Source organism: Macrotis lagotis, chromosome 5, assembly GCF_037893015.1.
Source record: "Macrotis lagotis isolate mMagLag1 chromosome 5, bilby.v1.9.chrom.fasta, whole genome shotgun sequence".
In the NCBI taxonomy this organism is placed as follows: domain Eukaryota; kingdom Metazoa; phylum Chordata; class Mammalia; order Peramelemorphia; family Peramelidae; genus Macrotis; species Macrotis lagotis.
The window spans coordinates 68,761,250-68,778,478 of record NC_133662.1 but is presented as its reverse complement, the minus strand read 5'-3'; the positions used below and the strand labels follow the sequence as shown (position 1 = coordinate 68,778,478).

At 36.6% G+C, this 17,229-nt stretch overlaps 1 protein-coding gene across 1 annotated transcript; it reads right to left on the bottom strand.

Annotated features, from left to right (window-relative positions):
• Positions 1 to 694: 694 nt before the first annotated feature.
• On the bottom strand, positions 695 to 1,651 carry LOC141487791 (olfactory receptor 14A16-like). Its single transcript, XM_074187330.1, has one exon. It carries the CDS (start codon positions 1,649 to 1,651, stop codon positions 695 to 697), a length of 957 nt encoding a protein of 318 aa, XP_074043431.1.
• Positions 1,652 to 17,229: the final 15,578 nt, after the last annotated feature.

The following is a 17,229-nucleotide window of genomic DNA, read 5'->3' as shown; positions in this document are numbered from 1 at the left end:
TTCTTAAATATAAAATGGTGATAATAATATCTCACTGTTATTGAGGTGATGAAATATTGGATTTAGAAACATTAAAAAAATTTTGTAGTAAAATAGACATAAAAAGTATTTTTGATGCTTCACAGTAAGTTATGACATTCTTACTGAAATGTTTCATCTTTTATTGGCAAGGCAATGGGATTAAGTGACTTTCCCAAGGTCACACAATTAAGTAAATAAGTTTCTGAGATCAGATTGAACTCAGGTCCCCCTGACTCCAGGGCTAGTGCTCAATCCACTATGCCACCTAGCTACCCGACATGTTATCAATTATAAAACGAGAATAGTTGACATAATTTGAAACAAAGACATTCATATACATTATTTCCAAAAAATTCACATTTTTTCAGTGGTGGCTTATGGTTTTAGAACTGGAATGAGTATACATATTGTAATAGCATATTTTTTATGATGCTCCAGGTCTTTTGAAAGTCAACATTTCAAAACTGTTGAACTTGACAAGGGCATATAAGCAAAGAATTTAAGTCAGTTAATATATAAAGAGAAGTAATCTAAATGTAATATATACATATTGCATATATTCATAGGAAACACACACATATGCATCTCTTCCTTTGTATATATATTTATCTATATCTATCTATATGCAAAAATGTCTGCATATAAGTGTCAGTATAGATGCACAGGTATATAATCATGAAATAAACTTTGGCAATAATGCCTTTGAGAGGTATTTCCTGGTCATAAGCTTTCTCAGAGCAATCTTCATGTCCTTATTCCTCAGGCTATAGATGACAGGATTCAATGTTGGAGGCACCACTGTATAGAACATAGACAACAACAAGTCTAGAACTGAGTCAGATTTATGCTCTGGCTTTAGATAAGAAATTCCACCTGTTGTGACAAAAATCATGAGAACAAGGAGATGAGGCAAGCAAGTGGAGAAGGCTTTTGATCGATCCTCTGTATTTGGAATATTTAGCACAGTTGAGAAAATGTGACAGTAAGATATTGTGATGTAAATAGAGCAGAGAATTGCTAAACTAATTCCCAAAACCATAGTGACATAAACTGCAAGATGTGACTCAGAGCAGGAGATCCTGAGTAAGGAAGGAGCATCACAGAAGAACTGATGAATCTTCTTGGAGCCACAAAAGTGCAAAGTGAATATACTAGCTGAGTAGAGGATCCCAAACAAACCTCCAGTAAACCAGGAAACAGCTGCGAGTTTCACACACGTTTCTCTGTTCATAATGACTTCATAGTGTAGGGGCTGACATATGGCTACATAGCGGTCATAGGACATTGTTGTGAGGAGAACAAGCTCTGATGTTGCAAATAAGATCATTAAAAAGAGCTGTGATACACACCCCAAGAAAGAGATGGAGTAGCTGTGACTCAGAGAGTTTTCAATTGATTTGGGGACTGTGATGGAAACAAGACAAAGATCTAAAAAGGACAAATTCTTTAGGAAGAAGTACATAGGAGTGTGGAGTTTTCCATTGAGAGAGATGAGGGTGAATATGAGTAGGTTTCCCATCAGAGCCACCAGGTAGATGACCAAGAAGAGGATAGCATGTAAAATCTGTAGCTCCCAGGTATTGGAAAAACCCATGAGAAAGAATCCTGTAATCACAGAGAGATTGGCCATGTTCCAAGGGATTTAGAGCTATCACTACTGTCTGAATAGAGAAAAGAAATAGATGTTGACTAATGAAAAAATTCATTGTTTTGAGGGTCAATTTCATTTACTTCAGGCTCACTGTGATCTTGAACTATCTCTAGATGTTTAACTTTTCTGATTTTTTAACATGAATTGATGGAACAAGTTCTAAGAATTGTAATCTAAAATTAATGAACCTAATTATTTTGATAAATGCATTACCATGTAATTTGTTTTCATCTTAATCTTACTTATTTTATTTATATACTTAAAGACATGCGTGATTCTCAGAAATGAATCCATAGATTTCACCAGATGGCCAAAGGGTGTCTATGAAATACAAAACAGCTGAGCATCACTGAAGTAGATAATTTTAAGGCTCTTCTATATCTTAGAAGATTAGAAATTTCTGAACAAGATCCTTACCTTGCAAAAGTTGATATCAGTAGTTCTCTTAGTGGATCATTTTCATTACCATAAAGTTATTTCATCAAAAGATTTCTTTTTAGGTAGACAATTCTAGTAGTATTATTGTCAATTTATACAGAAGACACTGGAGTTTTGAAATGTTATATTAGGTTTCAGAGGTTATATAAGATGTATCAGAACCAAGATTTTAAACTGGGTTTCCTGATTCCAAATCTGTCTCAAAAGATCTTCTAAGTTCCTTTGCTGAGTTATATACTTTAACACGCTGTTCCTAAACAAATATTTGTCTTCCCATTCTTCAAGACTGGTAGTGATATAGATTGCCTAGGAATTATATCTGGTATCCACAGCTCTGGATTCATTCACCCTGCATGATATTTTGACATCATAATCAACCAAAAAGACTAGTAATTTCATGAAGATGGGGACAGTATCATATATTAGATCTCCATGAGACTTGCTTAGTTTCAAGCTCTTTCTTGGTAACCACCAACCCAGACAGCTATGTTGAAAGACAAATCTATCCTGAAATGGAAAATAACTCCCAATTCATTGTCTTCTGTATTCTGTCTCTTTTACTTGTTTGTAGGATGCAGCATGTGAAAAAAATGGTTCCCTCCACCCTCAAACTTCCCTTTAAATTTTCACTCACTTTGTCCTACTTAGAGCACTCCTAAGCCCAGACACTCACAATGTCATGAATTTTTCCCCAAGCTATACATTTCAGAAGCATTGTTTTTGTCTACAAGTTCATAAATAAGCAGAAATTTGTATTTGGAGATGGAGTAAAGGAATTATAATTAATGGTTCAACCATAACATTTGATAAAACATTTATTGATATCTTGTTCTGTTCAAGTCTCTATTCTAAACCCGAATAGTTTTAAAAACATGGGTGGCCTCCAATCCAATGTGTCAAGATGTTTCCACTATGTTAGCTGGACAAGAAATATATGAAAATAATTATACTATAGAGTATAATTAGATACATGCATAGGAGGAGATCACAGAACTCAGAGAGATGTGAGGCAGAGTTTCTTTCTGACTATTGATATCAAAGGATGAATTATGCTTTATGTAGTTCTGTTTGTAGGGAAATTCTTGTAGGATTTTAAGAGGCATAAATATTAAGATTCCAAGAAGAGTTATTCCATGAATATTATGAACATAAAAATAGAAACTGTTATGAGTAGGTCAAAGAAGAGGGATTAGCTATCTTTTCTATAAAGATCTTTTGGAATTTAATATTTATTTGATGAAGTATAAATGTTCTTGTACTGTTACCAAAATACCCACTTTTTTCCATGCATTATTCTTAAGCCCATTGATTTTTATTGGGACCTATATTATTCAACATTTTTTTTCTGGCAATTATTATTGATCTGATTTTACTTTCTTCCCTTTTTAATTGTGTCCTTACAGTTAACCATTTTAAACTCGTTATTTAACTCTCCTCTGAATCACTTGCTGTTTGGTCTTATTTCATACCATATACCTTGGCAAGTAATCCCTGATTACTTTAGCTAGCCACCTCTTATAATTTTATCTATAAGCTGCTGATTGGAACTTGGCAAAGTCAAAAGATTCTGCTGACTGGTTGGATTCCCTATCACTTAATGCCATATAATTACAAATGGTCCTCACTTTAGCCAGGTATTCATTTTGTTCCTTTCATGTTGACTGGTTATCCCATTTCTTCCTGTGACTGCTCTCAATTTTATAGTTTCTCTTTATACCTCCCATATCTTCCCTACCAAATTGTTTTGCAAGCTATGCATTTAGAATATAGAGACAATTATTGATGAATTATTTCCTTTTTCTTTTCAAATGACTTCTTCCCTATTCTCTTCTTTATTGTATTCTTTATTCTCTGTTGATGAATCAAAGTGGCCCTGACCCTGACAAAAGTGAAATCCTCTGTGTATATCTTGATTCTATACCCCTTTTTTAAGTTTTCCCCCATTAGTCCTCTCCTTTATCTCTAATATTCAATTCATTTTCTGTTGCCTAGACATCCCCAAATAGTTCCTATAATTTGTCCAATGCTAGCTTTCAGTAAAAGTCCCAGAAAGGCTGACTCTGACTCTCTCTCTCTCTCTCTCTCTCTCTCTCTCTCTGTCCTGTCTTTTTATTTTCAGTGCCACTTCTTTCAGTCATTATAAACCCTCTAAATTCTGACATATGACCTCATTACTCCTTGCTTTGAAACTTACTTTTGTTTTCTTGAGTATCACAATCCTCTATCAGATACATAACTTTACTACTGTTTTTATTTTTTGGCAAGACAATATTAATTGACTTGCCCAAGGACAGCTAAGTAAGTATAAAGTGTCTGAGACTGGATTTGAACTCTGGTCTTCCTGACTCTAGGGCCAGTGTTCTCTCCACTGTTCCACCTAGCTGACCCTACTACTATCCTTTTAACCTCACTCTCAATCTTTATTCCCCCATCCCATCAATTTCAATCACCTCAATGTCTCTCACATTTTTCCTTTTCACTTCATTTACTTATTCACTCCCATTTCTGAGACTTTGTTTTGCTTGTTCAGAAGGCTGGTATAAAAGAATTTTCACTTTTATTTTGAATCCATAGCCCTAGTACATAATTTAACTAAGACTATCCTTTAAAAATCAGCAATAATTTATTAATGTTCAGTTTTGATGACTTTTTCTCCGGACTTCTTCAACACTTCTGCATAGTATTTGACCTTTTAGAGTATTTCCTCTCTGGAAATTTTTTTTACACTGCTCTTTCTTGGTTATTCTAATACATATTTGTCTACTGGTTTTTAGTTTCTCTTGCTGGATCATCATCATTTCATTGTGCCCTCTCCCTGGGCTTACATCAAAGTTCTCTTTTAGGCTTTCATCTATGCTCTCTATGTGCTCATTCTTAGTGATCTTATTATTTCATGTCTTTGTTCATATTCTTTATGATGATGAGTCCCACAGCTCTATTTCCTATCCTAATCCCTCTCTTGAAATTTAGCATTATCTTGAGCAGCATGGTGGTGCTGTGATTAGAGTACTGGCCCTGAAGTTAGTTGGAGGGTGAGTTCAAATCTGGCCTCAGAGTCTTGATACTTACTAGCTGTGTGACCTTGGTCAAGTCACTTAACCCCAACCCCATAGCATTGCAAAAGCAAACAGACAAAAGAAGATATATTTTTTACATGTTCTTTTTAAAAATGTTCTAATTTTTAAATCTATAGTTGAGTTGTGTTCTATTTTTAAATCTTTAGTTGAGATCAGATATTTGAAAGAGCATTTTTTTTACAGAATATTATGGGGAATGAATTTGTAATTTTGAAACTGGCTACATCACAAAGAAAGTTAATTTTGAGTGAGTAGGTTCATAATTCATAGAGTCTAAGAAGAGTCTAACTGAATGTTCATTAGGTAGTTAGGGAGCAGTATGAGGGACCTGTGCTCCTAAAGGGTAGGAAAAGAGGGCATTCTAAAGCTTAGTAAAGAATATAAAGATGTAGAAGCTTACCTAAAGCAACTGTCATATACTCTTTAATTTTTGCCCCATTTGGCTTTGATTTTCATAAAGTTTCAGATAAAAATTGTCATAAACTTTGTGATAATATAATTCTTTTATATTTTTGGAAATTTAAGATGAGTTTTGTCCCGGGTTTTTCTAATCTTGGGCACAAAGTCATTGATAAATCTCCATTTGATTACAAAAAGTAGAAAGTTATACCTCTTATTTTGTTCACTTCTTTAATCCATTGCCTCAGATAATCTGCTCTCCATTTAGGCATCTACAGTTTTTGTAGAGATGGAGTGTAGGATATCCATATAACCAATGGTAAAATGCACAGCTAGCAAAACTTTTTCATTTCTTTTCTTCTGATTGCTCCTAGTAGTGTCTCATCAGGTTCTGTCACGGGAGCATACTAAAGTGCACATTTCTACTTTGTAGCATTCAAAGTATCTTTAGGCAATCAAGTTTCTTAGAATCAAGTCCATTCTTTTTCTGAGGTAAATATATTTGTTAGATTCTTACATCATTTTATTTTCCTTCTGAGATTAAAGACTTCTAAATTTGGTAGGATTCTCTCAGGGTGATAGTACTAGAGAGGACCTGATTATTTCTATCGTCAGTAATTGTTATGGGTACTACAGTCCCTGAAGAGCTCCGAACCCAAGACCAAAAGGAAGCTTATTAGCATGACCCTTGAGGATTGGAGGAAGGGGGTTGACTTGGGGACTCTATGATACCTACAACTGAATTATCTTGATAAGACCATAAACATCCCAGTAACCTTTGGCTCACAAATATACCACAAAGGAATATAATTTGATATTCTATTCCTTCCCCAAACAACAGAATACTCACCCCCATAAAATATATTTCTCTGCAACTCTTAGGAAAAGCAGTATAACTGAAAACCTTCATCTTTTAAAATTTTCCATCTGTTAAAAGGAGGATTACAATTTTACAATTTGGAATAAACGCTCTCGGTTTCTAGTGCCCAACAGAGGATCTGATGCTGGGCATATATTGGGATGTAAAAAGAAGTGATGGAATTATTACTTTTCTTATTTTGAGAGAGAAGAGACAGAGAGAGACAGCACATGTCTTAACACTTAAAGACTCTGCATCATTCCCATCTTGTGTCCCTGTGTCAGGTTTCTGATCATTCCCTTAATTCATCATTGCTTTTCTCTGTCACTTAAGTCATTTTTTCCCATACTCTGCACACAATTGCAGTTAGTACCTTCATTGATCTCTGCTTAAATGTTCTTTTTACCCCTTTTGTTCTTTGAGTCATGCAAGCATAATTTGAATTATTGTCTTCATTATTTAAAAAATTTATTTAAAATTAAAATTATTTTAAAAATTCTCCTGCTACTTTTACATAAAGTAGTCCCATTGACAGTGATATTCTAGTCATGAGTTTCTGTATGTAAAGATTCAGCAATACATTTAAGGTCAAGTTTGCTTTCTCGATCATGACTTCTAATTCTTCTTGCTTGTTACTTAAATTTGAACATTTGAATATGAACTTAATTTTAAGCTCATGAATTTTATTTCCTGTTCCTTTCATGGAACTTATCTGTGATCTGCCTTCCTTTTTTATTTTAGCTACACTTTATGCCATTAATCTTGTTATATGTTTATAGGGAATCTCCCCCCCGCCCCGTTAATGCCAAGAGAAGTAATATGCTATTGATTCTAATGTGATCCTAGAAAACATATTTACATATTAATCACATTGCAAAACAACAGGAACGAAGAAAGTACAAAAAAATGTGCCTTAGTCTGCATTTAGGTTCATCAAATTTCTCTTTGGGAATCATTTTTCAAGATGGGATCTTGTGAATTGTCTTGCATAATTTTCTTGATCAAAGTACATAGTTCTTTTGTAATCTTGTTACTGTTGCACACAATATTCTCCTGGTTCTGTTCACTTCATTTTTTAAGAGTTCATATATGTCTTCCCAGGTTTTTCTTATTTCTCATAGCAAAACAGTATTCTATCACCATCATATCCCACCACATGTTCAGTCATTTCCTGATTGATGGTTATCCTCTTGACTTCTAATTCTTTGTCACTACAATAATTGATAAACATATTTTTGTATAAATAATTTTTCCTTTTTTTATTTCTTTGGGTTAAAGACCTAGAAATGACATTACTGGATCAATGCTCAGTTTTATAACTTTTTGGATGTAGTTCCAAATTGTTTTCCAGAATCTTGGACTAATTTACAATGAATGACACCAACAGGACATTACAATTTTTTCACATTTCCTCATTTTTCTTTTTTCTTTTTTTCAAGTCAACCAACATTTATTAAACTTTGATTACAAGGCACTGACCCGAGGCCGGGGATACAAAGGGGGGTACGCTCAGCTCCTCCCAGAAGTCCCAACATAAACAGAGGCATGGTACATGTTGGACACAGAGGGTTCAAGCACCTATATTGATGATGCCTGGAGACCATGGGCTCCAACCAATTAGCCAAACATCTCTCAGGTCATTTCTGTGTTTGGGAGCATCTGGTTCCAATATTAAAAACACCAACAAGCAGATGGCCAGGGAAGCATGAATGAGACCAAAAGCATCAAGGGAATATGGAGAAGGGCCTGGCTTGGAGGTGGGTGAGGGGTGCTCTCTCCCACTGGCTTCTGACCCACCCAGATGAAGGCCAGTCTCCTCGCACATCAGATGGTGACTCCAGTGGCTGAGCCTAGTCTATGGGCCTCTCTTCCAATGGGAAAGGCCAGCAGGAGGAAGGAAGCTATACCAGAGAAAGGCTGGGGGGAAAGCGAAGGGTTCAACAGCCAGAGATGAAGGTGGAAATGAAAGAATGGAATGAGGTCAGAGGGAAGCAAGTCATTCCAATCTGATTGTCACAGAGAATGTGTTAAGGGGAGAAGCATGATAAAGATGGTGAGCTAAGGTTGGCCTTGAAAACCAGACAGAGAATGAGGACTGTAAATGATGCTGAGGTCACACCAGCAGGCCCATGGATCAGAAAGAACATTTAAGGATCAGTGGGTTAGAATGGAGAGATCACCAGTGTCAGTGGTCCAGATCTGACGTGAAAAAGGCTTGAACTAAGAGTAAAGTGTGGGGGCAGGGCAGAGCTGACCTGGAGGGGTGAGGGAGAAGGAACAGCCAGAAATGACCCCAAGGATGCAACGGGGTTGGTAACTCCAAGGATGAGTGGGCAATGCCATGGACAGAAAGGAAAGGAAGCAGGTCAGGGTAGGCACAGAGGAGAAAGATGCTGCCATCATCCATCCATGGGGCAGATGGACTTGGAGGTGCCAAGCGTGCCATCCTGGAAATGTGGCTCTGAACTCCGAGGAACCTTAGAGTCATGATCGTTGAAAGCAGAGGCAGGGAGGAGCTCACTGAGGCAGAAGAGAAGGAGAAAAATGGCAGGCAAGAATGAACCTTTGAGAGACACCCAAGGTAGGGAGGGAAAGAAAAGGAGCCAACAAAAGAAAACGAGAATGACCAAGCAGAGAAGCAGAACAACCAAAACACAGGTTACAGGAACAGAGAGAACAAACTTCCAAGTGGGTAGAGGAATGAGGCAGGTGAGAGTGGATGTAGTGGAGAGGTTCAAGAAGAATCAATAAAGGTATTAAAAAAAACTTAGGTACATAAATAAAAGGGTCTTCTACGCACCCCCAAGTCCATTTTGCATTGATAGGTGATCTTCCACGTTATTATCAGGAAAGGTCAAGGTGATGATTAGAAATGTCTGGCAGGTACAACATTTGTGTGTAGGAGGAGGGGGCTGGGGCGACAACTCAGGATGAAAGATTAAAAAGGACCCAAGGGCCAACTGTCTCTGAGTCTTGATTCAGGAAATGACAGGCAGCCATCTCTGGGGCAGCATGAACAGTCTCTGTCCTTCCCTACCAAAGGGAAAGTAGTTCTGGTCTCAAGCTTCCTTGTCAACAAAGACAGGCTGAGAATTACAGGTTCCCCAGGACGAAGGCAGCCAAGTAAAGCCCAGGCAGTGGGGGCTCACAATGCCCAACCCCGAAGTCACTGACCCTTCAAAGGCAAAGGGGTTAACTGGCACTTCTGGAAGGAATTTGTTAAAAAAATATTTCGACTATCACTGTAAATACTAGATATGTTTGGCCTCCTGAAAGGCAAAAACTAGATTTTTTTTTCCTTAAAGGAAAAATACTGTATTTCAAAAATTTTGTTAGAAATCAAGATTCAAAACCACATGCTCCTTCCTTGTTCTGTCAACCTCACCATTAGTTGCTCTCACACCTCTTTGGGGTAAAGGGATGCAAAGCTCACAGTGGCTTGTGCTGGGGTAAGGATGAAGACTTCACTTTCCATGCCCCAAGAAGGGGGCACATGATAATAGTGTCTCCCAAAAGCAACACCATGGGCTCCTCAGAAGGCAAAAAAAGGAACAAACAACATCTCCCTAACAAGAACTGCAAGTGCTAATAAGCCCTGGACTACAGCTTCTAGTTTTCTATATGTCCCCAGAACTCATCAATCTTATAGGTTATAGAAAATAGGGTCAGATGGTGTTGGTTAACCGACTTAAAAAACCATCATCTGTTCTCTTGATTGACTAACCTGGGGGGTTGTTTGGCCTGAAGAAGGTTCGACTTGGAGTTACCTTCAAGTATCTGAAGGGTTGCCCCCCAGCTGCCACCCCCAAGAATCTGAAGGGTACTCCCGACTACCACCACCTCCAAGTATCTCAAGGATTGACCCCTGGCTTCCATCACTTCCAAGTATTGTTAGGGCTGCCCTCAGCTGCCACCCACCTCCAAGTATCTGAAGGATTGACCCCCAGCAGAGGACTCACTCCTACCCTGGAAGGCAGAGCAAATAAGGAAACAGCAAAAAAGCAAATCCAGGTACAAGTTCAGGAAAAAAACCTTCCTAAGAATCTCAGCTGTCCCCAAGTGGAATGAATGCTTTTGGCTGTCTTGGGAGGTAGTGAGCTCTCCTCACTGGAGGTCTTCGAGCAAAGGTTGGGTGACTGGCTGGGTCTGTTGGAGGGAGGATTCTTGGTTGGAGTGACCACTGAGATCCCTTCCAACTCTGAATGCTGTGATTCTGCTATTCTCTAATAAACTGAAGGCCCCTGTCTGGTGGCTATATTGGCCCACCTGGTGGATGCTCTGCTGGAGGAGGCTCAGACACCCTCCGAGGCAGCTGAGGGTGGCCACCGAGGTAGCTTTGAGCAGCAGCAGGTCCTGGTTCAAGGCCGTGAGAGGGCCTGAGCCCGGCAAGGCTTCAATGGCTCCAATGAGGGTTTTCTGCTGCCCTTCCACTTGGTTCATCATCTCTCTGACATCATGGAGCTGGGCAGAAGACTGACTCCTTGATTTTTGGGCAGCAGCAGGTGACTTGTGGTGGATGACGGTGACCACGGTAGGGGGCCAGGGGTGAGATGTCTACTGGGGTATGATGAATTCGATGTTCCGTGGGGAGCAAAGTTAGGCTTTGGCTGCGTGAACTCAAAGGGCTCTTGGAATTTATCTCCATATGGTGCTTGACACAATTCTGGAGCTGAGTCACCCAACACTGCTTTTCCTTGGCATCAGAAGCTCTCAATTTGTACACCTCTCCGTTAGCAGAGTACACTACCAACATGTGGGGGGCTTGGTCACTCAGGGTCACAATGGCTCCAGCTAAAGACGGGGCTCCTCGGGGCTTCTGGTTCTTACTTTGTTCATTCACAAATTACTACAAAATCCCAGAATCGAAATCCAGCATGAAGTACCTGCTCTGCCAGCCCTGCAGGAGGTTGGTGTATTTGCTGAGCGCGCCCTCCAGGGACGGCCCCAGCGCCCGGCTGCCCCCGGCCCCGCTGGGACTGGCCGCCACCGAGCCCCGCGGGCCGCCCGGGAGCCCGACGGCCACGAGACCCCGGCCCGACCGCCCGCTGCATGCCCCTGGCCCCCCGGCTGCTCCGGCTGCCGCCGAGGCGCTGCCCGGCCCGGGTGAACCCTCATTTTTCTTTATTGTCATTTTAACTATTTGGAGAGGTTTGAGTTGCTATCTCATAGTTTTTTGAATTTGCATTTCTCTCATGCTCTAGCATTTTTTGCCTATGACTAATGCTAGTTTTGATTGCATCTTCTGACAAAGACCTGTTGTTATCCTTTGAACATTTATAAACTGGGGAATTGTTTTTTTATTAATTAAATTAAATTAATTCTTATTCATTTTAATTATTTATTCATTTTTATAATTTCTCATAAACTTGAAAAATGAAACTTTTATGAGGGGAAACTTGCTGTAACATCCTCCCCCTACTTTCCTTTTAATTTTGGTTCTGTTATTTTTCTTAGTGCCAAAGTTTTTGAATTACATATGACTAAAATTATGGATCTTAATTCCTATAATTTATTTCTTATATAGGCAGCAAGTCTTCCCTTATTCACTGATTTGATAGATATGTTTCTCTATGTTTTTCTAATTTACTTAGGATATCATCCTTTATATTTAAATCATGTATCTGGTTTTGATTTTATCTTGGCATGTGTTATGAAATGTTGTTTTAAGTTTAGATTCTGCCAGATTATTTTCCAACTTTCCCAGCAGTTTTTGTCAGGTGAAGATTTTTTGCCCTAAAATTCTAGATCTTTGGATTTATAAACAATAGATTGCCATGATCACTTACTACTTTTTTGTTGTATACCTCATCTATCCCTCTGATTTCCCATTCAGTTTCTTAGCCAGTATTGTATTGTTTTGATGATTACCACTTTATAATCTAATTTGAAAACTGGGGCTACAAATGCTACCTTTCTTCACATTTATAAATTGATTTCTTTGATGCTCTTTTCATTTTGTTTTTCCAGATGACTTTTACTATTGTTTTCTAGCTCTGTAAATTGACAGAAATGACTCTGCATAATTAAATTAATTTAGAATGAATTGTCCTTTTTAATATATACACTTAACCCACTCACAATCAATTTACATTTCTCCATTTCTTCTAGGTCTGACTTTATGTGTATGAAAAGTGTTTTGTGATTTTTTTAAATAGCTCTTAGATTTGTCTTGATTCCCAAATATTATATTTTGTCTGCAGTTATTTTAAATTGAATTTCTCTTTGCTGGATTTTATTGGTAATATGTAGCAATGCTTATGATTTGTTTGGGTTATTTTATATGCTACAACTTTACTAAAAAGTTGCTAATTATTTCATCTAGTTTTTTAGTTGAATCTGAGTATACCATTATATCATTTGCAAAGTGCTAGTTTTGTTTCTTCATTGCCTATCTGAAGGGCCTTCACTGTCTGACCTTCCTTCAATTTCTTTTTTTGGCCTTATTGCTATTGATGCAGGAACAGGGAGTGCTGAAATCAGTTGGAGAAAAATTTTGTCAATCTTTTGTTTTCATTGTTAAGGGAATCTTCCTACTTCCTTTGTTGTCTAATTTAGGCCAAGGCTGGAGGGCCTAATCTAGATCTGATCTAGATTGCATCTTCTTTTAGTTGGACAGCCAGGGCTTGCAGGTGCTGGAAACTTGTCTAAGATCACCCATAATAGACCCCTCCCCAAAAGGCAAAATTTCCCTTGTAGGACTTGGGCCACTTCCAGATCACTGCCTCTTACCATGGACCCTGAGGCAGAATTTAAGAAAGTCTTGGGAGGGGCTCACCCTCTTACCTTTCCAGACTTCTGCTGAGCCTGGCAGTTGGCCTGTCAAGATCAATTAACAATCCACATGGCCTTTAGAGGAAAATCAAACACAATTGGCAACACTATAGTTAGCATTTCTAGTATAATATTGAATAGTAGTGGGAATAGAGATAATTGCTGATGGTTTTAGAAAGATACTACTTATCATTTTAAGGAAACCTCCCTTAATTCCAAGACTTTCAAGTGTGTGTGTTTTTTTAAATAGGAATGAGTGTTTTAGTTTGTCAAAACCTTTTTCTGCATCAGTTGAGATAATCATGGGTGTTTTTTCTTTTTGATTTTGTTATTGATATGATCAATTCAACTGATAGTTTTCCTAACATTGAACCAGTCCTGCATTCCTTGTGTAAATCCCTGGTCACAATCTATGATTCTTGTGACATGTTTCTATAATCTCCTCGCTATTATTTTATTTAAAATTTTTTCATAGATATTCTTTTTAAAGAATTAATTGATCTTTAATTTTCTTTTTCTGTTTTTGCTTTTCCTGGATTAATTATCAGCATAATATTTGCGTCATAAAAGGAATTTGGTCAAACTCCTTTTTTGTCTTTTTTCAAATAGCTTTTATAATATTGGAATTAATTGTTATTTAATGTTTCCTAGACTTCACTTGTGAATTCATCTGGCCCTGAGTTGTTTTTTCCCTTAGGGAACTCTTTAAGTAACCCTATAGGTTTAAGTAACATAGGGCTACTTAAAAACTTTATTTCCTCTTCTGTTAATTTGGACAGTAGTTTTTATAAATATTCATTCATTTTTCTTGGATTGTCAGAGATATTAGCAAATAATTGGGCAAACTAGATCTTAATTGCTTTATCAGTTGAGCTTTATTGCTGGCGAATTCCCATTTTCATTTTTGACATGGGTAATTTGGTATTCTTTTGACTTTCCCCCATAGAACCAACTTCTACTGTTTTTTTAAATTCAATCTTTTCTTATTTTCAATTTTATTAAACTCTCCTTTGATTTTCAGGATTTCTAATTTGGTATTTAATTAAAGAGTTTTAATTTATTTTTATTGGTTTAAAAAATTTCATGCTCAATTTATTGATCTCTTGAATTTCATGAATTTTTGTATAGTGTGTTATCATTTATGCCAGCTTTAAATTATTTATTGTTTCCAAGATTTGATCCTTGACCCACTCATCCTTTAGGATTAGATTATTCAAGGTTTAATTTGAATTTGTATTACCAAGGCTCTTTAATATAATTTTTATTATATTAAGATCTGAAAATTATGCATTTAAGATTTCTGCTTTTCTGCATTTGGTTGTGAGAATGTTTCAATACAAGGTCAATTTCTGTGAAAATGTTTTATATATATATATATATATACACACACACATATATATATATATATATATAAAACTGATAAATTATACTCCTTTTTTCCTTTCAATGAAAGTTTTTCATATATCCAACTTTTTTTCCATATATCCATCCCCTTAACTTCTTTCTTGTTTATTTAATGGTCAGATTTTCTAGTTCAGAGAGAAGAAAGTTGAAGTCCTCCACTTGTTTTTTTTTTTTTTGCAAGGCAATGAGGTTAAGTGGCTTGCCAAAGATCACACAACTAGGTAATTATTAAATGTCTGATTCTGGATTTGAATTCATAGACTCCAGGTCTGGTTATCTATTCACTATGCCACGGAGCTGACCTCCGGAGCTGACCTCCACCAGAATAGTTTTAATATCTACTTCATTATTTAACTCAGTTAACTTTTCTTTTAAAAATTTGGATGCTATGTCATTTGATGCATCTTTTGATTTAACTGCTTTGTCTGTGGCACTTTTTTTTTACAAAAACATATTTTTCTTGCTGAGGTCTTTTAATTTTCAATTTTTGCTTTATCTAAGATCATGATTACTACCTCTGCCTATTTTTGAAAGCTCAACTGATAGATTCTGTTCCAGGAATTCATTTTTATCTAAGTATCTTTCTATTTTAAGTGTGTTTCTTTTAAACAAAATATTCTTGGATTCTAGTTTCTAATTCTTTCTTTTACTGACTTCTTTTTTATGGATAAGTCCATTTCATTCATATTCACAGTTATGATTACTAATTGTGCATTTCCTTCCATCTATTTTCTTCTTCTCTTTCTGTCTCTTTCTCTCTGTCTCTCTCCCCTATTTCTCCTCAAAAGTTTAGTTTACTTCTAACTACTACCTCCCTTTATCTACCATTCCTTCTGTCATCCCTTTTCCCTTACTTTATTCTTTCTCCACCCTACTACTCTGTAAAGTATGATAGGTTTACATATTCCACTTAGTATGTTATTAGCTCCAAGAGATGATTCTGATGGGACAAGATTTGAGTATTGCCCATCTCCTCCATCTTCCTTTCCATCATTACTTTCAAGACTCTTTTACAGGAGATATTTCCCCCTGTTCTCCTCACTTTTACCAGTGCATCCTTCTTTCTTGCCCCTTAATTTTATTTTTTGAAATTATGATGTCATCATAGTCATATCACACCCATGCCCTCTCTGTTTAATCTTTCTTTTTTTATTAAAGATTTTATTTGAGTTTTACAATTTTCCCCCCAATCTTACTTCCCTCCCCCACAACAGAAAGCAATCTGTCAGTCTTTACTTTGCTTCCATGTTGTACATTGATTCAAATTGAGTGTGATGAGAGAGAAATCATATCATTAAGGAAGAGACAAAAAGTCTAAGAGATAACAAGATCAGACAATAAGATAATATGTTTTTTTCCCCCCTAAATTAAAGGGAATAGTCCTTGAACTTTGTTCAAACTCCACAGCTCTTTATCTGGATACAGATGGTATTCTCCATTGCAGACAGCCCCAAATTGTCCTTGATTGTTGCACTGATGGAACAAGCGAGTCCATCAAGGTTGAACATCACCCCCATGTGTTTAATCTTTTTCTAACTTTAACTTTATCTAATGATAAAATTCTTAAGAGTTACAACTATCATTTTCCTAAATAGGAATATTATGACTTTTTATGACTTCTTTTTCGTGTTTACCTTTATATACTACTCAAGTCATGAATTTGACAATCAAAATTCCTATTCAGCTCTGAACTTTTCAATAAGAAATGCCTGAATGTCATATATTTAATTAAATAGTCATTTCCTCCTGAAATATTATAATCAGTTTTGGACTTATGAATCCTAGTGTCTTTGTCTTCCAAAAATATGATATTATAAACCATCCTATCTTTTAATGTAAAAGCATCTAAATCTTATATTCCTGGCTAGTGGCTCCATGATATTTGAATTGTTTCTTTCTGCCTGCTTGCTATAATTTCTCCCTGACCTTGGAGCTCTAGAATTTATCTATAATATTCCTGGGAGACAGATATTTTCTGCCAAACTCCTAAGTTATTTTGACGTGAAAAATTGTTTCATCTGACATTATGTTGGTTTTGCTGCACCAAAATTTGATTCAATATATTTTTTCTATAGTTTTTGGAGGGGAAATTTGAGAGAATTTGACTGTTTTACTTTTGGGTTTTTACTCTACCCTCTTGGTTCTATCTTTGCTTCTCATTACTTTTTGTCTCAACTATTGTAATGACCCTATAATTTATTTACCTCAAATTTTATTTACGATATATCTGTGATTAAAGGAAATTGAGACTATTGTTTTTCAGTCACATTTCACTTTCTGTGACCCAATTTGTCATATCTGGGCAGAGATACTGGAGTGGTTTGCTATTTCTTTTTCCAGCTTATTTTGAGGAACTCCATTGAAGAGAGTTAGATTACATGCCCAGGGTCATTAATTGCATTTACCAAGAAATTACTGAAACTTTAGTGATCAAAGACCTACTCATACAATCAAAACATCTTTTTTTATACAGCTTGGTTTTATAAGTTCATTACCTAATATCAATTGGTGCCAACTAATTGAATTGTAGTTGATTCATAATTAACCCAATTTGCAACACAGATCTTCCAGAGTCCATTGTAATATAGAGTCAGTCTTTTCCATTTGGA